Genomic DNA, 22508 nt, shown 5'->3' on the forward strand with positions numbered 1-22508 from the left:
CTCCTGCGCTCTCCCCTCTTGACGACTTACATCAAGCACCAACATGACGACTACCCGGGCTTAAACCCGGTCGGTCCCCTTTCTGCCCGAAAACCCTGCCCTGGGTATATGCCCTACCTCTACTCGACCGGCGCCGGAGTAAGCTCTTTGCTTTTTCATCTTGTTCTTTTACATTGCTGTTCCGTTTTCTTGCTTGATCTCGAAGCCCAAGATGTTAGGTTCTAGCAACAGAATACTTCTCAGAGCAAATCCTCATCCACGTCGTCAGCAAGCAACCATTCCCAAACATACCAGCGCATCCCTCTCACATCCACCACTTCTCTTCGACTCGATCCCTTTCCCAACCTTTATAAGACACACCAACGCCCAATCCACCAGCAACTTCCGCCCTGGCCCATCTCTGATCAACAACATCCGAAACCCTGTCTAACACCCTCCTCCCACCCAACACCCCCTCAAACATTTCCACCCTCATCTCCCTCCCCATCCTCACAAACAGCGGCAGCCCAAACACCTCATCCTGCCCTTCCCCAACCGCCTTCGTTCCCTCTGGCACTTTCAGCCTCCCCAAAACCACCTGCGCCGCATACCCATTCATCCCCGCCCGCCGAAGGAACACCTCCCATGACGTTTCCACCGGCAGCAGCAACTCCCCAACCGCCGGTGTTCCATCAGAGCCGACACCACCATGCTGATGATGTTGGTGCTGCTGGTGCTGTTCTTGACAAATAAAAAACGCCGCCCATCTCGCCAGCGTCTCCTGCCCGCCGCCGACGTAGACGACTTCGACGTTGGCAACGGCGGCGCGCGACAAGCCCGCGGCGAAGCCCTGCAGCTCGGCTAGCGCGCGGGCGTCGGATTGCGATAAGGGGCTGGTTGTTTCGCTGTGCTTGTTCCCTTCGGAGACGAGGACGAGGAGGTGTTCATGGCGGAGGGAGACGTTGCAGAGGATGCGGTGGAAGGGTGGGAGTGCCGGAGTAGCCGTAGGAGGGGTTATGGTTGCTGCTCGCTGTGCTGGGAGGGCTCGCTGGCGCAGCTGGACCATGGTGGTGAACAGGATGCCTGTCGACGGGGAGATGACGAGGTCGGCTTCGTCGAGATTGGGCGGGAAGCTGCCCGGTTGCCAGCCTGGTGGATGGTGTTTACTGTAGTCGCGGGTGATGAGGACGGTGTTTGGGAGGTGCTTCTTCAGATGTTGCGTAATGACGGCCGGAACAGCAGCTGAGATAATGATGCGCGGAGGCGTTTCTGGCGGAGTGATCTCCGGAGCACGAGCGAGGACCGGTTTGGGGGGCGGGGGCATCAGCTTTGCGTCAAGTTGCTCCTTGGATAACGACGGCTCGCTGTCTCGATGAGAAAAATAGGAGCTGTGGCTGAGCTTGGGTTTCTTGGGGAAGTTCATCTCGACAAAGTTCTCAACGAGCGGGATGAAGTCGGTGAACTCGCTCATGTAGCCCCTGAGGACGTTGGTCGAAGGGATCAAGGCATCGTCGATGAACCCGGTAGCGGGAATATCATGGCAGGCAGGTCCTGTTCCATATAGACCCTTCGCCTGCTGCTTCTTCTCGATCGTCTCGTCAATGAGTCGTTTTCTTCCAGCAAGCAGGATGGACAAGTCTCCGCCTTGCGGAACACGGCGCTTGGGGGTGGGAATTGGGCTGCTGCTTTGATCAGCGGAGCTTGAAACGACGGGGGATGGCGTTGATGGTGATTCCACTGTGTCTTCGATGCTTGACGATGTTGTGTTGAGAGATGAGTCTGGTAAAATCAAGACCTCCTCGTCGTCTTCGAACTCCGGCCACCGAAGGATTGCCGGGCCCGGCTCCTTGTAGACATAGTCTCCACTGGTGAGAATCTCGTCATCTCTGTACCTGCGCAAGAAGGATTCAAGTATCGCCGACTCAACCTCGATCTTTTCCGTGACGAGCTTCCTCTCATTCATGTGTGTCAATGGCTTCCACACCATGCTCTGCTCAGCCGCTCGGTTCTGTGGCCACTTGCTGCTTTGCCAGTCAACGTCCAAATCTTTTTGAATCCATTGGAACATCTCCTTCTCGTCCCAGAGCCGCCGTTCCCATTCAGGAACAGGCAACGAGAAGTCCAAGATGGGTACCTGAACCCTGGCCGTTGCATCCAAGGGCTGAAGCTTCTCCTGCTCGGCTTGTCTCATGACGGTAGTTTCGCTGGCTTTGAAGAGAGCCACAAGCTGGCCCGTGGGGCCCTCAGAGCCAGAGGAGTTCTCGCTGCTGATAATAAGTTCCCTTGCTTTCGCTAGATCCGCGGAGTCGAGCACCCGTACGACTTCCAACCCAGTTCCCTCGTCGCTGGAGGGGAGTAAGGGGACGTCGACCTTCATGTCCCGGGAGATTTTAGGAGATGGCAGTTCGATGGTCATCCGGAAGTCACCTGCTCGGATCATCTCGGAAACGTCCAGGTCGTCATACCTCTTAGGAGAGTGGTCCTTCTCTAGAGCCTCTGCCCAGAACTCTTTGTCTGCGGCAAGAATTCTCTCTTCGGCGGCCCCGATATCCTCTCCCAACCTCGAACTCGGTTCCGAAGGTTCAGGGATTTCGCATGTCCCCGGTGACGGCGTAAACCCGGGCTCGTCATCCTCCCTGATCGGACTTAGCGGAGGCGTCAACCGCTCCCTCGCACCAATCTGTACTTGATCAGTAATGGCACACCACCACTCTCTTCTGTTCGAACAACTTACCCCATGATACGTCCCCAACCCCTCCATCAACTCCTTCCAATCATCCTCCGTCCACCCCACCTTCAAACACCGCATCAAATACCCCATCGCCTCCCTCCCCACCTCCAACTTCTCTCCTCCCACCTCCCTCATCACCCGCTCATCCCCCTCCACCCAAGCCCTGGGAAACGCCAACCCCTCCCCGCGTTCCTCATCCACGGGGTGAAACGGCAGCCTATGCTCCGGCAACCCGACCCTCCAAAACCTCTCCACCCTTCTTCTCAACTCATGACAATCAGTGGCATGATCGCTCCTGAGCGCTGGCACTTCCAATGTTAGACGCTTCAACGGCCCTGTCGCGGCGAGGCACTCGCGTTCCGTCCAGCGGGCGACATCGGCCGGGGTGCTGCTCTTGCAGACTTGTTGGAGATAGCTCACGGCCGAGGCGGAGATGGTCAAGGGCTCGGAGATGGGGATGAGGGGGCGGAAGAGGCATTCTGGGAGGTTGGCGCCTTTTTGTCGTAAGCGGTCGTCTGGGGAGAGTTCGTCGATGGTGGAGAGGATGGTGGGGTCGTGTGAGATGAGAGAGAGGAAGTTGAGGTTGTGGATGGAGGTGGTGAGGGAGTTGCGAAGGGCGTAATGGACTGCGTCTTCCTGTTCTTTTTCCTCTGCGAAGGGGGTGAGATAATCAAGGTTTTCGGGGCTGGACGAGATACTTGTGAGGAGGATGGAGTCGGAGGATGTAGGGTCCATGTTGGAGTGGGTGAATTGGCTCTGGATAGGGAAAATGGGTAAATATGTGTGATATATTCCCTAGGTGTTTAGCTGTTAAACCTCGGTACCAAGACGTCACTTGTTGGATCCTAAGGTCCACTAGTCTGGGAAGACGGCAATGTAAGTTTGAAATTCATCATGGGCTCATGAGTGAATCAGGCAGCAACTCAATTTTTTGTGCCCCGATCTATGCACCTTCCCTTTTCCAATTCACCCGTACCTACTTCTCAAGATGATGTCCCTATACTTCTGGATGCAAACATAGAAGTTGTGCCTCGGGTACCGTACCATGGGTCCCGCTTGTGCAATCAGAACCCAGCTGCAGGAACATGGATATGGCTGGGACATGTGCCGACACCATGGAACTCCAGCATCGGAACCGGTCACACTAGCCCTCAAGTACCGGACCTGACTTGACCTACCTTAGTCCATTGGAGAGGATCCAACGAGACTGCGCCCAGATCAATCAGACTCAAACCCACAGGCCCCGGATACTTCATCATCTCAAATTTAAGCTACCGTACCTAGCCGCTCACTCCTTGAATAAGGAACCTTAGTGAAGAACCCATAGGCAGCCCAACTCCATACATATCAAACCAAACCCAACCACTCGCCAACCGCACCATATACCCGTGTGTTACAAGTTCAAAGGGATTTTGAAGTCATTCCCAACCTCAACTCCAATCCATCCATCCAGCCGCCCGCCATCAACCAACCAGCCAACCACCATTCCATAAAAACATCCAAAAGGAAAACTTGTAATTGATCAAGCAACATTCGTTCATCAAACACCAGAAACAAAAACCGCCCGCCCGTTCGCCGTATTACGAAAAACATATCACTCATCACTTCCACCTACGTTGACCGAAGCCAGCTCCCCACTCTAAAGCACGGGCCAACCACTCCCCCATACGCGCTTGGATCGTTTCAGGTTTCCGCAACCCGCGGATAGGTGGGAACGGAATTCCCCGTGGTTATTTCGTCAAAGACTTCCTTCGTGCTCGTCGCCGAAACCCCTCAAACCCTGGCCCTTGCTGCGCATTTTCTCTCAGGGGCGAAAACTCCGAAGTTTTTCCGGCTCGGCCTCCTGATACACCATAGCCCCCAGTCGCATGGCCGAAGCTATGAACGCCACCGCTGGCGAAATTGCTTGGTTTCTTCCATTCCCTGCCGCTCCTCACGGAGGGAGAGAAACCGGATAACTCGGTGTGTTTCGTCACCACGGGCTTCATTCAACACCTCGCGAAACCCTCAAGGCCTGCGTGTCGGAGGGACCACTGACTCGGTGAAATCCTCGGTGATGTATTCCCAACGAAGTGGACTTTGCGACGGCCCATGTCCGGGCCGGGCGGTGCCTGATTCACGGCCGCGTTCCCATGCTCCGTGACGGGGAATGTGCCACCATCATCACGTCCGCTCTCCAGCTCACCAAAGGCCGGGCCCTATGGTTCGTAATCATCCGTCCCTTCTTCGCCCTGCAGCCCCTTGCTCACCCAAACAAACTGCTCAACCCTGTCAAGCTCATCACATCCAGCCAGTGGGTCCTCCTCGCCATGCCAATTTCCTCGTCATATGCGCTCCAAACGGCGCGCATCAATTTCTTGGCGACACCGATGGGCTTGGGCGGGAGGCACAGCTCAAGCTGGTCGAGACGGTCCATGACGAACTGGCGCGCCTGCGAGATGCGGACGGCGGCCTCGGAGACGGGGAAGAGATCCGTGGCAAGAGGTACGCTGGTTGGGTTGAGCGGGCTTGGAGTGGCAGTGGTGGTTGTGGCCAGGCCCGCGCCAATCGCGGTGGCGGGAGTAGCAGCCAAGGGTGTTGCTGCTGTTGTTGGTGTCGGGCTCATGATGGTGGTCGACACAGGGACGTCGTAGTCCCCTCCCAAAAGATAGCTGTTCGGGCCGCTGCCGAGCTTGACCTTGTTCTCGTACCTCAATCCGCTTCCCGCGCAGAGACACAAAAGCGGTTGAATGCAGCTGAGATTCCCCGGGGGAACTTTGGCGAGGATTTCCGTGACATGCAACGCCAGCGGCGACACCCAAGTGTGCCAGACGGTCGACCGCTCAGCGTTCTTGAGCATGGGGACGCGCTTGGTACACAAGTCCGGGAACGTCTCGTAGAGCTGGAGCAGGGCGCATAGCCGGTACGCCTCGGTGATGTAGTGCAGGTCGGGGTCGTCGCAGTTGAGCGGTGGTGGTTGGCATTTAGGCATTTGACAAAAGCCCGGGGGAAGCAGGGACTCTTCGATCAGCGTCGCGTCATGGATATCCTTGAGCGCGCCCTGCAGGATCTCGTAGCTGGTCCCTTCGTTAAGCCTCCAACGTGTCCGGGACCTTCGGCAGAGAGCCATGACCTTGCCGAACTGCTTCAGCACTTCGGGAGACACGCCACTCCACGGGTGCGGGGTCTGGGCCACCAGCGCCTTCCCGGGTTCAGATTCAGGCCAGCTGAGCATGTTTTGGAAATCGATGTCCTCCTCGCTCACCACGCTCCGAAGCATTTCCTCATACACGAGGCAGCCATTGAAGAAATCGAGCTGTTCTTGTGACGCCTTGTCCAGCTGGCGAGTCTTGAGCGACTTTAGCACCGCCCGCGCTTGCCGGACCAGCTTCTGGCCGAGCTGCCGGGACTCCATCCAACACATGGAGGAGCTCATGCAGAAGAGCGCGAGGAGCAGCTCGGTGGGGAAGCGGGTGGTTGGGCTGGAGTAAAAGGCGATCAGCTCGTCTTTGATGGCGCTCAAGGCATAGCGAGGAGCCATTTGAGCCGTGTCGCGCATGACGTGCGGGAGTCTCTCGACGAGAGAGGCTGCTGAGATGGACTGGAGCGAGTAGTAGACGGCGGGCGAGGCGTGCCAGAGGTCAGCCGTCAACCGGCGGTATGGGTTCGCCGCCGAGTCGCGTGCAGACCACGAGGAGCATACTGATTTGAACCAGTGCTCGATCAAAAAGTTGGGAATATTGACCACGGGTTGGCACGTGGGTGCCTGGGGAATCACTTCGATGATTTCGTCGCCAGTTTCAGGCTCAGTCTTGGGCAACACGGACCCGTCCGCTTGCAAAAGGGGGGCCTGGCTGCCAGAAAAGGCGACCGGATCCTCGAACTGCGGCGCTGGTGACAAGGTCGCAGGAGATGGAGCGGAAGACGCCGAGGATGATGATGACGAAGAGGATGACGAGGTGACCGAGACAGAAGATTGTGATGCAGAGGACCAAGGCGATGCTGGGCCCGTCGGAGCACTGTAAGGGACAGTGAGGAGGTCAGGTCGGCTCGGGGGAAGACCGAGCAAAGTGGTTTTGGCGTCCGAACCAGAGTCCTCGGCTGGCGCGGGCTTCGGTTGTGTTTGCTTCTGGGCGCCCTTGACGATGGACTCGGATGCAGCCGTCACAAGCTGCGCAAAGTTGGCTGGGGCGCTGGTCTGCGTCGTCGTCGGCCTCTCATGTTTCGTAGACCACTGAAGACGCTGCTGGTAACCAGGACATTCAAGCTCCTTCTGGATGCAGTTGCGACATGCCGGCTTCGTCTCATCGCATCTCAACTGTTGCGCCGGTTAGCAGTCGAGTTCTCCGCGAGATGGCCGCGTCATCCCCAGCCATGGCGCGTGCTCAACATGCTTGCGCACACGCGCAAAAGGCGAGGACGGGCCGAGTCTTCGGCAGGATGCCGACAAGGATGATGATGATAATGATGATGACAGCACGATCACACTCACCCGTCGGAGCTTGCAGGTGCGGCACCCGCTTCTCGACTTCTTTCTGTTCTTCATGTTGGAGACGGTAGTACCATTCCAGGTTCGTTTCCACGCTTGTCCCGCTGCCAAGCAGAGATGGTCGTTTGGATCTCGAGGATGGTGGGGAGTGTGGAGGAGAAATACCGCGATGAACTCGGGCGCATAAGAAGGCTTTCAGGGCTGGCTGAAATCCACATTCGACATGGACGCCTCTCCTCCCTGATCCCTGAGTAGAGAGGGGACCAACAGGGCCGCGATTTTCTGCTTCTCGGACTGGCTGATGCACAACGCCAGAGGCCGACCCATGCAGTGCAGCCACAAGGCTCGTTCGTCAAGTTTGACAGGCCCAGCCCAAGGACCGATCCGACAGGCGTGGCTGTCCCAGCGGGGTCGATGCGGTGTCCACAAAGGAGAATTAGGACCAACCAACCGACGGGAGCACATGAAGCAGACGCCACAGCTGGTATGAAGAGCAGGACGCAGCCTGGGTTGCTGAGAGCCTCCTGTGTGGCTCGCAGGAAGCAGGGCGGCCACTCTTCTCTCCTGTTGCTTGTTTGGCCGAGGAGGCGGGGAGCGGGTCGCAGGTCTCTGCAGTTCCCAATTGCTTTTGCCCCCCATGCGCGTCTCCCACAGCCACCCCGTTTTGTCTCAGCCCACAGGGTCCGTCGATCTGCAGACAAGCCTAAACGTCACACCCTGTTGGGCTGATGCTGATGGTACGGTTCCCGAGGCCGTGGCACCAGTGCACCATCCGAGACCAAGAACCCCCAAAGCAGCAACTCCGGGGCAAAAACGGATGGCCTCCGATGATCGAGATGCAGCACAGGAAGTGCAGGGTGGGCAGTGATAAGGTACCGTGTACGGAGTAAATCCGGGTGGTGATGGGCGGCACTAGGGTCCTTTGTGTCGGCCACGGTACATACACTAGCTCCGCAGCTAATTCCCGGGGCCACTGGAGATTGCCGGACCATCAAAGACGGCCAAAGACGGCATGGCGAATGATGGGCAACGTTCGAGTAACGACTGTCGGGCCCGGACCCAAGGTCCCTGGCGAACGGCAGTCGGATTGCGCACTATCCATCTGCAGCCCAGTATCTTGCATGCCGGTTGGTGGTGATCCGTTAACGGATCGGAACCCATTGGTCAAGACACAGGCGGTCACAAGAACCACACATACCAGATGTATGTATGTATGTACATACAACGTATGTCTGGACACATATAGGGCCTGTGGCGGTGGCCTGATCGCTTGTTGGTTGCATGGGGCAGACCTGCCAACCTAGTAATATGGGGCTGATCAGGCTAGGCACGGATAGCTCGGCCTTGTAAACCCTGGTTGTAAGTGGGAGCTTGTGCTAAGGTTGGTAACTATCGTGAAACAAAGTCGTGATGTTGTTACCAAGTGGATTGCGAAGTCCATGAGGCTGGAAACGGATCCAGGTTAATAGATTAAGTGGGATTGATCGTCGATCCGGCAACTCGCCTACTACTTACTTACCGCAGTGAGTGTTGGATTGAGTTCAGATGAACTTGGAACCCTCCGCCTCTAAAAATCAAGCTTGCTGGACTCGGGTGCTGGGGCAAGGGCAAACATGGCAGACCTGGGACCCGAAAGAAAAGTCGATCCACCTGAGTCGGGCCCGACTCTGCGGGAAGGTGGCAGTCGGCGCGGCAAGGAAAGAGACGGCACACGGCCAAAAACGCTTGGTTCCATCGGCATTGATAGCGACCGATAGGCTCAAAAATTTTGCGGGGTCACAACCTCCCTCACCTCCGGCTCCTGTTTGGATACAAGACACACTCACTTCATGCCCCGCGGCCGGTACACAGTCCAGACAGACAACTCATCTGCAAGTCGTAAAAGCCGACATTTTCGAGCCCGACGCACCACGACTTCACAATGGCTGGCGAACCGGGAGAGGCCATGGCCCATAGCGCCTTCGACACCATTTTGGTGCTCGACTTTGGGTGAGCCATCGTCACCGTCACTGTTTGGTGGAGGAGGGGTTGAGTGAGAATGACTCCAGGCCTAGCTAACCACCCCTCCCTGCAACAACAGCTCACAATATACTCACCTGTATGTCGCTACATCCGTCTTTCACAAATTCAGACACTGCATTGGTGCCCTACGAGCATCAATCCCAACCCTCGAGACTTCAATCCTGCCAGCCGGCATTGCCTCAGGCATTCTGTAACTCTCGTCGCTGACCATGACCTCCTCGGAAGCATCACTCGCCGCCTGCGCGAGCTCAACATCTTCTCGGAGATGCTGCCATGCACCCAGAAGCTCTCCGAGCTCAAGTTCACTCCCAAGGGCATCATTCTCTCGGGTGGCCCCTATTCCGTCTATGAAGAGGGCAGCCCTCACGTCGACCCTACTGTCTTTGATCTGAGTGGGTTTTCAGCTCACAAACTCCCAAGTATTTTTCTCGCCTCCGATATCGTCAATGCTGACGTTCGCCTCTGTTAGATGTACCCATCCTTGGCATTTGCTGTGTGTACAACCCTTGGCTGCGCGGGGTGCAGCTCCCCTCCAGTCACACCACCCGTTTCTGACATTTGCCCGCCGAAGATGGCATGCAGGAACTTGCATATCGCCTCAACCCTGAAAATGTCGTCGCCGGCACCCATCGCGAGTATGGTCACGCCATGCTCAAGGCCCAAAGGATTGACAACCATGTCGACCGCTTGTTTGAAGGCATCGAGGACTCAATGCGCGTGTGGATGAGCCACGGAGATAAGCTTGCCAAGCTGCCCGAGGGCTTCCATACTATTGCTTCCTCGGACAATTCCGAGTATGCTGCCATCGGCCACGCCACCAAGCCCATCTACGGCCTTCAGTTCCACCCGGAAGTGACGCACACGCAGAACGGAACTGCCCTCCTCAAGAACTTCGCCGTCGGAATCTGCGGTTGCAAGCAAGAATGGACCATGCAGAAATTCCTGGAGGAGGCAATTTCCCAGATTCGCCACACAGTCGGTGAAAAGGGGCAGGTTCTTGCTGCCGTCAGTGGTGGCGTCGATTCAACCGTGGCCGCGAAGCTCATGGTAAAGTCGCATCTCCGACCATGCGTTTCACCATTTCCTGGGGCTAACCGTCTCCACAGAAAGAAGCCATTGGCGACCGCTTTTGGGCCGTCCTCGTCAATAGTGCGTAAAATGCCACACGCGTGGCGGTTGATTGACCAAGGACCCGAGCTGACGGGAACGAAACAGATGGTGTTATGAGACTCAACGAGTGCGAACAGGTCAAGAAGGACCTCTCGGAGGCTCTCGGAATCAACCTGACCATTGTCGACGCCTCCCAACAATTCCTCGAAGGCCTGAAGGGTATCACTGACCCCGAGGTACGCCCGTCCCTATCCCCATTCTTGGCTCATCGGTTAGGGTAAAGAAACATATACTCACTCCCCTCCAGAAAAAGCGCAAGTTCATCGGTAAGTCCCGCGAGTACCGCGTTTCCCGGCCCCCTGAAGATGGCGGGTCCGGATGAAGGTTGAGCGGGGCCGACGTTAACTGCCGAATAGGTGGCAAGTTCATTGATGTCTTCGAGGAGGAGGCTATCAAGGTACGTCTCAACTCAAAGGAACCAACAGCTTCTCGTAGATCAGCTTCCGGATGTGTCGGCTTACATATGATAGATCGAGAAGGCTGCAGAGAGTGACCCGTCTAAGGCCGGCAAGATTGAGTTTTTTATGCAGTAGGTTTACCTAAGAGTACACTACCCGATGGACGTCTCGGTTCGCTAAGTAGATCGGCAGGGGCACCCTCTACCCCGACGTGATCGAGTCTCTCTCTTTCAAGGGTCCCTCGGCCACCATCAAGGTCAGTTCATCCCCCTTCCATTGGGCAGCAAGGACCTGCGAGGCTGACCCGACTGGGACGTCAGACCCATCACAATGTGTATGCCGTTTCCACATGACTCGTGCGTCACGGCGCTATCTATTGACCAGTAACTCTCCAGGGGCGGTCTGCCGGCGCGGATGATGAATGGGCAGGGTCTCAAGTTGATCGAGCCTCTGAGATCCCTGTATAAGGTTTGTTCCAGAACAAACCCCTTCTCTCTCCCGGCAGGCATCATCAGAAACTGACGGCAGTCGAATAGGATGAGGTCCGCGGTATGTGGAGCCGTCAAGCTCAGACATGATGACAGTTGCTTCTGTCATCCATCCCACCCCACATCCATATGTGGTCGGGACAAATGGGCTGATAACATGCTTCTCCAGAGCTTGGCCGTGCCCTGGGCATTCGGGAGGAGCTCGTCATGAGGGTCGGTTTTTTTCGCCCCCGACCCCTCTTTCTGTGATGGCCTTTCGCTAACTGGCTGGATTAGCACCCTTTCCCTGGCCGTAAGCCACCCACCCACACTTCGCTTCCCCTCTTCCCGCGACCCGTTCCCCCACCGCATCTCCACGTTTTGACTGGGAAACTAACATTAGAATGTGCCAGCCGGTATTGCGGTTCGCATCCTTGGCGAGGTAACCCCGGAGAGGGTCGAGATTGCCCGTCAGGCAGATCATGTAAGCAGTGGTGGTGGTGGTGGTGGTGGTTGACGGAAATAGCCGCCGCCCAGTCTGAGAAATTTTGGCCGTGTTTTGGGCAGAGATACTGACAATCCGTCTGCAGATCTTCATCTCCGAGATCAGGAAGGCTGGTCTCTACGACCAGATCTCTCAGGGTTTGCCACCTGTCTTCCCTCTATCGGGAGTAGTTTGTTGTGCTAACTTTGTTGGCCAGCCTATGCGGCCGTTGACCCCAGCCGCGCCGTGGGTGTCATGGGAGACAAGCGCGTCTATGGATACGTATGTGTTCCCTATTACTTCTACTTATCTTTCTGGTAGAGTGATTCGCTGACTGGAGATAGATTATTGTCCTCCGCGCTGTCACCACGACCGACTACATGACGGCTGAGGCCTTCAACTTCCCTTGGGACTTCTTGCAGCGTGTCATGAACAGGATTGTCAACGAGGTTCACGGGTACGTTTTCCCGCCACATCCCTCTCCAGTCTGTTCTGGCCGCCTGCTAAATCTTGGTTACTCATAGCGTCTGCCGCGTTGTCTACGATGTTACCTCCAAGCCCCCCGGCACGATCGAGCTCGAGTAAGTGGGACCTCTCATCGGAGAAGTGCTTGGATGGGACCACGAGGTAGGTAGTCAGGGCGGGTCTTGAGGTAGCGGAGTAGAAGGGAGAAAAATTGGGAGAGGAAGACACGAAAATATACATGACCACGTCGAGATACAAACGGATATCGACCATGATAGACCTTCGATCCAGAGATTTCTCACCAAATGGGAAACATGACTCATCTGGGCATACAAAACAACAAATCTGATATTGGCACGTGCGTGTTGTGGTGTTGTTGTGTGCTTCTGGGGTCTGGTCACCCAAGGAAAACTATGAAACGACGAGACGTTGGAAGTCTGGTTGACGTTGAGAGAAGTGTACTCGTTACGTAAACACTTCTGACGACCACGGACCTTGAGTCACGCACAGGCCACCTCTCGTGAGCGACTCGTCAGCACCCCTTTCAGGAGGGATCAAAGATGAGGCTGAACGCGGAAATCAGCAAGTCCAGTCAACAATAGCTGAGAACTTTCCACACCATCGTCGAGGGGATAGGAAAAAAAAAGCCGCTACCATCTGGCACCGACGACAGTGATAATAACGCGACCTTTATATGTTCATACGAGTCACGACTCAGCCCAAGCGGCGGGAAGCGTCCAAAGAGAGCTGGAGTCTTCCTGGATAATTAGGTACCTACCTGGTTCTCGAAAACCTCCAGGGCCGCCATCATTTCCCAAAGCCGTTGCGACGTGTGCCACCTAGTTTGACAATGATAGATATTATTGTCTACATGCGCGAAGGATATCCTGGCGGCCAAGGGGAAGAGACAGGACAGGTATGACGGATGTGTGTGTATGTACATATGTACGTACAATTAGTCTACTACCTATATTCAGCCTTGACTCAGTTACGTCATCCTACAGACCTCGCCGCCCGACTCGTCCGAAGCACCTAGCCACCTATATGAGTACGTACTTCCCTATTTAGGTATGTACATACATACAAAGTACGTATATACCTATCAGACTGTACCTTCATGGGTGGGCTTGACACGATGAGGCTCTTCCGACTATTACCCACCTCGGTAACCCCTCTCTCCCATGCTCTCCGGTATCAACATATCGGCAAACACCAACAACAACATGACTTAATCAACAATCAGATAGTAGTAGTAGTAATGCTCAAAACAATCAAATCGATCTAGGTATCCATCAATCCATCCATCCTTTCCCAACCCTTCGCTCGCCATGAGGCAGAAAAAGACAAAAAACAAGAAAACAAAAACAGACAAAGGAAATCTCAACGAACGATTTGCTGGCGATGCGACCACGTCAAACCCAACTTTCCCAAGCCATCATACAACACACCCACCACCACCACCACCACCACCACCGCCGCCGCCGCCGCCGCCGCCGCTGGCAACTACACACCCCCTCGCTAGGTACCTGAGATAGTTACCTCGATGAACCTAAAACCTCACCCTGTCATACCTCCCCATCCTCGCTGGTGATATCTAATACTCTCACAAAATTACCAACTCGGACCGCTCCCCAAACTCTTCTTCCCATCTCGCTATTATAACCGCATCATCTCCGACTTCCCCACCTCCACCCTCCCTCATCCGACTAACCAAAAAACAAATCTCTTGATCACTTCCCCTCATACCTCCCCGCAACCAACCTCTTCACAAGCGGCACATCCTTCCACCTCCTCTCCCCATCCGCCGCGGCGCCAAACCCGGGCGAAACCGGCGGCGAGGCCGCAGCGACGTCGGCAAATGGATCCTCCACCACCTCTTCCGTCGCCTTCTCCTTCCCCTTGGGCTCAGGCAGCAGCCTCTGCACCGCAATCCCCTCCTCATCAGTCCCTTCCACTCCCGCCGTAGGAAGAGCCCACTCCCACCTCACCTCAATCTTCCCGGGCGCCGGTTCCGCATTCTGCTCGCCAATCACGCGGCAGATAATCTTCTGCCACTCGCCGCCCTCAGTTAGGGACAGATCGCCCAGGCGCCAGTAGACGAGGTGTTTATCCTTGAGATGGGTGCCCGTGGGCTTAGTCTGCACCCCGCTCGCCCTGGCGCCTTCGTAGGTGGCGATGAAGACCACGTTGCTCAACGCCACGGGGCGCGGGTGTTTTGCGGCGAAGGACGGGTTCAGGCGGTACTGCAGGAGCAAGCCGAGCTTGTCGCCCTGGGGTTTCCAGACGGGGAGCAGGAGGAGGGGGCAGTGGCCGGCGAGGGAGGTGTCTGAGTCGGCGTGAAGGCGGTAGGTGAAGGCCGGAACGGTGTTGGAGGAGAGGTGGGACAGGTCGATGGTGAATTCATCGGGAATGGGGGTGTTGCTGACGAAGAGGCGGTTCGGGCCGATGGATTCGAGGGTAGAGAATTTGGAGAGGCGGATGGTCTCGTGGTCTGAATTGTTGTTAGTAGTTAGAATCAAAAGAATTCGGGGTCTGTGTGAACTGAGCAACGTACCAGCAAACGGAGCATCAGGGTCAGGGACATAGGCCAGTGCAATTTCTCCCGTCACCTTGACCGAGGTTGGCTGGCCGTCCTGGAAGACGGCAGACACGGTTTCGATGACGGACGAATGCAAGCCAGGTCCGTATGCCGGGCCATGCATGTCGGGATGCTTGGAGCGGACGGCATTGCTGAAGGAAGAGGTGCCGCCGAACGAGGTGCCGGACCGAATCGACTGCGTGTCGGAGGTATGGGAGGTATGGCTCGCCTCGGAGACGAAGGTGGCGGAGGGAGTCATTTTAGGGGTGGTGACGCTGGTAGGCAGCGATGGCGAAGGAGGCGGGAAGCTCGGGTTTTCGGCTGTCACGTCAGGGGTCGGCAAGGTCGGCATGTAGACGGTGTTACGGACGTCCCTCCTCCCGCGGACCGTGCCTGCCCTGCGGGCGGGTACTGCCATGCTAGTAAGGGCATTGGCAACGTTGGACAGGGCGGCTTGCTTGGCGTCCTGGTCTTCCTCCGGGATGGGCTCATTCTTGATGCTCAGCTTGAAGAGCTGGTCAGGCTCCTCCATGGAAAACTGGGCTTCCCGTTGAGCCAGCGAGATTGGGTCGTTCATGGCCGGTGGAATCGTATATCCCTCGGCATCCTTGGTCGGAGCCTCCTGGCTCTGTTGTTGTTGTTGTTGCTGCTGCTGCGCAGGCGCGGGTGCAGGAGCGTCAAAGATGTCTTCGGCGGTGCCGTTGAGGAGGCTCGGGCGCGGAGCATGGCCGGATTCTCCCCCAGAAACTCCATTCGTGCCTTCATGCGATTTTTTGGGTGGTTCGTTGTCAGCGGTGGAATCCTGATGTTGTGTGGCGGTCGGACTCTCAGCCAGCGACGCGAGGCGGTTCGGTGAGTCGGTCAAGTTGTGAGAGGAGGCCCGCGGAGACAGCGTCTGACTATGACTGCTTCCGATGTTGCGAGTGTAGGAGCCAAGGTTCTTATGTGATGAGCCAAGCTGCCCAAAACCGGTATGGACGCTCTGCCGCCGGCGTCCCAGCATGGTGCCGATGCGACTGCGCAGTTTCGATGCTTCTGTGGAGTGCGTATGTCAGACCCGATCTTTGAGCCGGCAGCGCTCGGAGACATTTTCATACCTTGGTGACCGTCTCTATGAGCGGAATGCTCGCTAGCATCATCCGGCGTCACGATGGGGTGGGCCGGGGCGCTGGTGGACACCGGAGTTGGCTGACGGGATGATGTCGACTTGCGCTCGATCCGGGGCTTCCCAGAGGTCACCTTTTGCGTAAAGTTCTGGATCTCCTGGGTTGTGTTGACCTCGAGCATGACATTAAGCACCTCCTCGGCGGCCTTCTGGCACCTCGTGGCTTGGTCGACGGCGTGGGTCTCGAATTGGGTCAGGACATCACGCAAATGGTTGATGCGCTGCTCATCAAGGGCTTGGAGCGTCTCGAACATGAAAGGCGCGGCGGATTCCCACTGCTGGGTGGCAGATTCGAGCTTGGCGGCGGCTTGCTCGACCTTTTGGGGATTCGCCTTGCCGCCCTTCCTGTTCAGCTTCTCTGCTTTTTCAGTGGCATCCTCGAGGTCCTTGGCCATGGCTTGCAGATTGACGCTCATGTCTTGCATATTCTTCATTTCCTTGCGCTCCTGGAACAACCTGAGGGGCAGCTCGACATCCTTCTCGATGCGCTGGGCGAACAGCTGGTGTGAGGCGGCGATCCCGTCGGTCGACTGGAGGATCATATCCCACGGTCCTTGGAAAACGCTATAAACAGGCACCATGTCAGTAAACCGAAAGGTGGTGCGTGAAATTGCGGGAAACGGCGCGACAAACCCGAGCTCAGTTGCGGCATTGGGGACCTTGTGCAGGAGCAGCTTTCGCAGCGCTGCGACATATTGCTCCTCGACTCTCCTGCGCTCCTATGACAACATCAGCCTCGCGCGTCCTTTGATCCCAAACACTCGTCCTGAAGAGGCCGTACCTGAAGCCATTCTGCAATTTCCTGGTTGGCTCTCGCGATGCGCTTGACCCGGTCCGAGAGCACCTGCACGGCCTCCCTCGGATGCAGGTGGGCCTAGAGAAAGGTAAGAGTAGAGAGTCAGCACTCGATCGATCATGCGACGGACGTCGGGCGCAGCTCTTGGGGCAAACAGGGCGCTGGTCATACAAGCATTGCCGGGTACTCGGACCGTGAGAGATCTTCTGCGGCAGCCATGTTGGAGGTTTGACCGTGGGCCGGGGATTTGGGGACTCGAGGGCGGTGGTGGGTGAGTCGAGTAAGACGCGCAGGAGGCGGCGGAAGTGGAGGAGGGTGGGAGGCTGGTGGTTCAATGCATAACCGGGATGGAAATTGAGAGGTCGGCGTCGCCAATCGGATATGGTCATATATACACTTGGATTACAATTAGGATTGGTGACGCGACGGCGGCGATGACACTGATTCGCACATTACGCTTGACGATTCGGCATGGCAATGATGGCTGGCTGGAGGTGGTCAGTCTCGTGTGAGCTGAATGAAGTGACAAGGACGGGAGATGGATGGAGCAGAAGAGTTCCGCAGCTTCGCGTTTCCCGGGTCGGCCCAAGCGGAGGATTGTGGAGCCGCTGCACACAGCGGAGGGCAGCTGCCACAGGAACTGAAGCTCACTTTCTGGGGGTGAAACCGACCAATGACGGGGCTGAATCTGTCGCCTTGGGTCCACTCTTCCGTGGTGCCGCAACGGGGGAACAGGCATGCCCAGGCTCTCCAAGGCTGTCTGTTCAGCGGCAGCTGGGGCAGATGGGACTGGGCATCAAGTAAACTGGAACTGTGGTGAACTGCACAGAACATCATGGATGGATTGTGTGCTGTGAGCTGGGACAGGAATATGCTGTGAGCTGGCCGACATGATGATTCGTACTTTTTATACATCAGAGTGACAGCTAGTTGTGTATTTTATCTATTGCGATTTTCTCAATCGAAATTGGCTCTCCAGTTGTGCCTCTTATTTCCTTCCACGCAGTCTGTCAATCTTGAACTTGGCTCGTCGTTCACTTCACAATAACACCATCACCGAATCAACTTAAGGAATCTAGTTATCGGCCAACAACAACAACAACAACAACATGACTGACACCGCCGACTGGAGGAAAGCCCTTACGGCCACGGAGCGCTACGACAACATCCAGAAACTGTACTCCATCCATCGCTCCCTAAGCATTGCATCGAGTCCTCTGACGCCGTCTTCAGAACCCAGGCATTGAAAGCTGCCGGACTCACCAAGAGCGCCTTTGACATCGAAAACGAAGCATACAAGACAGCTTCAACCAGGGTACGTTGACTTCTCTCCGTCAGGAACATATGCTTATTCTAACCCCTCCCCAGGAAGAATATGATGCCGCCTGCAACCTCTCTGTCCCCGAGGACCAACCGGGGCCGACAACCTCCTCGTCGTCCATGCCCGAAGACGACGAAATCCCCCCTGAACCCTCTTCTCCCGGTACCACCATTGGCTCCTATGAAAACTGTCACTACATCGCCAGCGGCGTGACCTCGGCCGTCTACCGCTGCGGCGCCCTCGCCCTCAAAGTCATCGTCGAAACCCGCAACATGGCCCCTCACAACCCCTCCCTCGAAGCAAAGCTCCTCGCCGACCTCCGCACCGCCAACGCTCCCAACATTATCCCCCTCCTCTCCACCTTCCACTCCCCGGAGCCGGAATCCCACCTAGTCATGGTCTTCCCCTACCTCCCCTTCACTCTAGCCGACCTTCTCTCCTCCCACCACCGCCGCTGCAGCAGTATCACATCCGCATCATCGTCATCATCATCATCATCATCAACAAAAGCAACCCCTCCGCTCCCAACATCCACCCTCCGCGCCATCTTCACCGCCCTCTTCCGCGCCCTTTCCCATCTCCACTCCCAAGGAATCATCCACCGCGACATCAAACCCTCCGCCCTCCTCCTCTCCCACCTCAACCTAACCACCACCACTCCAGACGGCCCTCAAATCTACCTCTCCGACTTCGGCACAGCCCACCACCCGCACCACTCGCCGACCCTCAACAACGAACCCATCACCTCCAAAATCCTCGACGTCGGCACCGGCCCGTACCGCGCGCCCGAGGCCCTCTTCGGCAACCGCGCCTACACCACCGCACTCGACATGTGGTCTGCGGGCTGCGTTGTGGCCGAGTGTCTCCGCGGCGGCAGCAGCTCGCTGTTCGAGTCGCGCCCGGCCCACGAGGACGGCAACCAGCTCGGGCTTGTGCTGAGCATCTTCCAGACGCTGGGCACGCCGACACGGGAGACGTGGCCCGAGGCGGAGGGGTTCAGGACGCCGCCGTTTGAAATGTATAGGGTTTTTGAGGGGAGGGTGAAGGAGGTGGGGTGGAGGGGGTTGTTGTTGTCGGGGTTGGGGTCGAATGGGAAGGGAGCAGATGAGTGGGAGGGTTGGGTGGAGTTGGTCAAGGGATGTTTGAGGTATGAGAGTAAGGAGAGGTTGACCGCGGAACAGGTATGTACATACCTCCTGGTTCTTGGGGTAACTAGGTGCGTCTGGATTCGAGACGCTGACTGGTTTTACAGGCATTGGAGTTTGCCTGTTTTAAGGAAACGGGGGAAAAGAGCTAGGACAGGGGTTGGCATATTGAAAGTTGCTTGCTGTCCACTGTGCACGTTGGAAATGGAAATATCTGCACCTCGCCAACAAAGATGTCTTCATTTACTGTGTCATGGAGAGGGTATTAATACGATTCATGTTCAACCTGAAAGTTGTTTTCAAAGCCAGCCATCCATCCATCCTTGCAACGCCGCTCCCAGCCTCCGTCTACCCTGCCAGAATACCACCGGACGCAAAGGCTGTAATAAACATATCACCATAATAGACATAGGGTACATCACCCCATCCTCTCCCCAATTTCTTTCTTCCCAGACAAGCATCAGCTTACCCCTTGGAGGCGTTCGCCTCCTCCCAAAACTCCAACGTCAAGGCTGCCAAGAAACACGGCACGCACCCCCTCTCCCGCACCCAGAATTGTATGTTATCCCCAATCTTTTGCGCGAACGCGCTCCTCGGCCCGCCGCCGACCTTCATGGTGCCTTTCTCGCCATCAAACACGATAGAATTTTCGTGCTCCTCCGTCTTTGACGGGTAATACACGCTCTCGACACGCATCTTGCCTCCGGGAAGGAACGTCACGGTCCACCCGAGCGTGCTGAACACGGCCTCCTTGAACTCGGCCGACTTGGCCGCCCACACCTCCTTGAGGCGTTTTGCGGATTTATGCGCTGACGCGGCGTCGGCGCGCGCGGCTTCGATCTCGCGGCGGGCGGCCGCGAGCTGGGACGCGGGGATGGTTTGCACCGAGCCGGGACGCTTCTCCAGCAGCGCGAGGAGGTCGGCGTTTTCCTTTTTCAGCGCGGCCAGCGTCGCCGCCTTGACGGCCTCGTGGTCCGACGTCGGGTTGCTGCGGAGACAGAGGATACGCGTCTGCAGCTGCTCACGCGCCGCGGCGAGCTGGGCGGCCGTCACCTCGTGTTCCTTGCGCAGGAGCTTGTGCGCCGTCTGCAGCTCCGAGAGCTCGGCCTGAAGCTTGCGGTTCTTGCGCGCCAGCTGGCCGAGCTGTTCGGCCGTGCCGCTGGCGTCAGCGTCGGCGTCGCGGGGCCGCTTGGTGCCGATAATGGCGGACGGCTGAGCGGCCGGGCTGGCCGAGGCGGATTCCAGAGACGTCAGGTCGGCGTGGAGCGTGGCGACTTCGGCTTTGTACTTGTCAACGAGGTCCTCGAGCTCTTGGATGCGCTTGGCCTTTTGTTGGTCGATGGTATTGGGCTGGAGGGTGAGATCTTCCATTTCGTACGTCTTTAGCTGAGCGCGCAGGTACTCGACCTCCTTGACGGCGAGGGCGCGCTGCCGGTCGAGGCGGGCGCGGGCCTTGTCGGCGGCGATGGAGGAGGCGCCACCACCACCGCCGGATGTCTTGAGCTGCTCGATCTGGGCCTGGAGTTTGGCCTTTTCCTCCTCGAGCGCCTTGATGATGTTGTCGCGATCGGCGATCTCCGGCTGCAGCTCGCCGAGCTTCTCCACCAGCGACGCCGTGCGCAGACGCTCAGCCACCAACGCGCGAGCAACAGCTTCAGGAGAATCAAATTCTTCCTGCCCGTCGGCGCCGGCAGCCTCGCTCTGGAGATACGCAGCCCAAGCCCGCCTCTCGTCCTCGAGCCGCTGGCGCTGTCTCCGCTCCTCGTTGAGCTCATTCTCCAGCGCCTCTGCCGCTTCTAATTTCCGCAGCAACGTCCGCTTCTCCTCCTCCACCACCTCCACCGCCTTATGAACATGGCGCAGATGCTTCAGCTCGGTCGCCTGCTCCCTGTTCTTGGCCTCCAAATTCCTGATATGCGTCACCTGATCCGACAACTCCCTCCGAATGACGGCGATCGTCTCGGCATCTCCCGTCTGCGCTTTCAGCCTCAACACGTCCGCCTCCAGCCTGCCCACCGTCTCGTCCCTCTCCCGCAACAACCCCTGCGCCTTCTCCAGCGCCTCCTCCCTTGCCCTCGCCTCCTCTTCCAACTCCCCCACCAGCCTCTGCTCCGCGGCCAACTTGGCCTTCAAATCCATCACCTCCCTCTCCTTAGACCTGACCACCTCCTCCTTCTCCGCTGCCAGCTCCTCCAGCTGGTCTCGACAAACCCTCGCCTCCTCCGCCGCCTCCCTCGCCTTCTGCTCCAGCTCTTTTTTCACTCGTTCCCTCTCCTCCCTCGCCTCCTCCAGCTCCCTCTGCAACTGCTCCGCCTGCCTCAGCGCCCTTGCCTTGTCCGCCTCGGCGGCCTGTTTGGCCTTGAAATCCTCCTCGGCCCGCCGCCGCAAGTCCCGCATCTCATTCTCCATCTGCAGCCGCGCCAGCTCGCGCTCCTGCTCGTAGCTGTTAAGTTGGTACTGCAGCGTGCCCACCTCGGCTTTGAGCTCCTCGATGCGCCGTCGTTGGTTCTCGTAGCCTTCGGCGTCGGCGGGGGGGCGGTTCTCCTTGCTACTTTCGCGGCTGAAGCTGCCGCTGCTCGGGACGGCGCGGCCGCGCGGAGGGGAGGGTCCGGAGGCGGCGCTTTGGCGGGAGGGTGGCCGCGCTGCGGAAGCTGGGTGGGTTGGGGTCGGCATGGTGGTTGGTTCGCCGGTGAGGAAGTTGTATGAGGGTTGGTGATGGGATGCGGTGCTGGCGCGGAAGCTGGGGATCTGTTTGTAGGGGTTGTGTTAGTGAGGCTAGTGATGAGATGACGCGAATGGGCTGGATTGGATTGAGACCAGGGGGGGACTGACTCTGGATCCGGAGGATGCGGCCGGTCGGGGAATTCCGCCGCCGATGGTGGCTCTAAATTGGCCTGAGCTGGCCGATGGGCGGCGCGCGGATCCGGGAGGATCGCCTTGGGGGGTTGTTGACCTCATGGTTGTGGTCGGGGGATGGTTTGGGAAGAAAGAAAATGGGAGTCGCGGTTTGCGAGGATGACTTGGCGTTGGTCGTGTCGTCGCGTGTTTGGAAATGTCCCAAATCGGAAGAGGGTGCGGCGGTTTGATTGGTTGGTTGGCCGGGCAAAAACACGGAGCTGCAGCACTGTGGCCCCTTGGCTTTGGGGCCTCTCTCGCTGCAACTCTCCACTGATTGTTGCTTCCTGTTGCCTGTTCCAGGTTGTTGCGTCAGGCAAGTTGCACCTCAGTGAGTTCGCTAAAGGTTTATCAAGACTGACCTGGTCACTTTGTCGCTTTGTTGGAAATCACTTAATTACTTGAGGACCCGAGTTTACTTATC

General features: G+C 57.3%; 7 protein-coding genes across 7 annotated transcripts; 3 read left to right on the forward strand and 4 right to left on the reverse strand.

Moving 5' to 3' along the window:
- Positions 1 to 304: 304 nt before the first annotated feature.
- Positions 305 to 3445, reverse strand: VTJ04DRAFT_5294 (uncharacterized protein; the record flags this gene model as incomplete). The annotated part of the gene is made up of 2 exons (XM_069363394.1): positions 305 to 2659; positions 2714 to 3445. The coding sequence occupies 2 exons, from the start codon at positions 3443 to 3445 to the stop codon at positions 305 to 307; spliced, it is 3087 nt and encodes a 1028-aa protein (XP_069220245.1).
- Positions 3446 to 4955: 1510 nt separating this feature from the next.
- VTJ04DRAFT_5295 (uncharacterized protein) lies at positions 4956 to 7235 on the reverse strand (the record flags this gene model as incomplete). Its single annotated transcript, XM_069363395.1, has 2 exons — positions 4956 to 7007; positions 7182 to 7235. The coding sequence occupies 2 exons, from the start codon at positions 7233 to 7235 to the stop codon at positions 4956 to 4958; spliced, it is 2106 nt and encodes a 701-aa protein (XP_069220246.1).
- A 1864-nt stretch (positions 7236 to 9099) lies between these two features.
- VTJ04DRAFT_5296 (uncharacterized protein) lies at positions 9100 to 12304 on the forward strand (the record flags this gene model as incomplete). The annotated part of the gene is made up of 21 exons (XM_069363396.1): positions 9100 to 9167; positions 9259 to 9276; positions 9426 to 9592; positions 9670 to 9693; positions 9772 to 10247; positions 10307 to 10349; positions 10416 to 10546; positions 10618 to 10636; positions 10727 to 10767; positions 10841 to 10899; positions 10961 to 11024; positions 11089 to 11102; positions 11164 to 11236; positions 11305 to 11317; positions 11426 to 11469; positions 11533 to 11548; positions 11649 to 11719; positions 11826 to 11877; positions 11937 to 12001; positions 12064 to 12176; positions 12244 to 12304. 21 exons carry the CDS (start codon positions 9100 to 9102, stop codon positions 12302 to 12304), a joined length of 1632 nt encoding a protein of 543 aa, XP_069220247.1.
- A 1208-nt stretch (positions 12305 to 13512) lies between these two features.
- Positions 13513 to 13719, forward strand: VTJ04DRAFT_5297 (uncharacterized protein; the record flags this gene model as incomplete). Its single annotated transcript, XM_069363397.1, has 1 exon — positions 13513 to 13719. The coding sequence occupies one exon, from the start codon at positions 13513 to 13515 to the stop codon at positions 13717 to 13719; it is 207 nt and encodes a 68-aa protein (XP_069220248.1).
- Positions 13720 to 13914: 195 nt separating this feature from the next.
- On the reverse strand, positions 13915 to 16942 carry VTJ04DRAFT_5298 (uncharacterized protein; the record flags this gene model as incomplete). The annotated part of the gene is made up of 6 exons (XM_069363398.1): positions 13915 to 14675; positions 14739 to 15797; positions 15860 to 16491; positions 16561 to 16646; positions 16709 to 16801; positions 16895 to 16942. The coding sequence occupies 6 exons, from the start codon at positions 16940 to 16942 to the stop codon at positions 13915 to 13917; spliced, it is 2679 nt and encodes an 892-aa protein (XP_069220249.1).
- An 890-nt stretch (positions 16943 to 17832) lies between these two features.
- Positions 17833 to 19341, forward strand: VTJ04DRAFT_5299 (uncharacterized protein; the record flags this gene model as incomplete). Its single annotated transcript, XM_069363399.1, has 4 exons — positions 17833 to 17900; positions 17957 to 18038; positions 18092 to 19225; positions 19297 to 19341. 4 exons carry the CDS (start codon positions 17833 to 17835, stop codon positions 19339 to 19341), a joined length of 1329 nt encoding a protein of 442 aa, XP_069220250.1.
- A 313-nt stretch (positions 19342 to 19654) lies between these two features.
- Positions 19655 to 21862, reverse strand: VTJ04DRAFT_5300 (uncharacterized protein; the record flags this gene model as incomplete). Its single annotated transcript, XM_069363402.1, has 1 exon — positions 19655 to 21862. The coding sequence occupies one exon, from the start codon at positions 21860 to 21862 to the stop codon at positions 19655 to 19657; it is 2208 nt and encodes a 735-aa protein (XP_069220251.1).
- Positions 21863 to 22508: the final 646 nt, after the last annotated feature.

The sequence above is a fragment of the Mycothermus thermophilus genome, assembly GCF_041956435.1.
Source record: "Mycothermus thermophilus strain CBS 625.91 unplaced genomic scaffold VTJ04scaffold_3, whole genome shotgun sequence".
NCBI lineage: Eukaryota > Fungi > Ascomycota > Sordariomycetes > Sordariales > Chaetomiaceae > Mycothermus > Mycothermus thermophilus.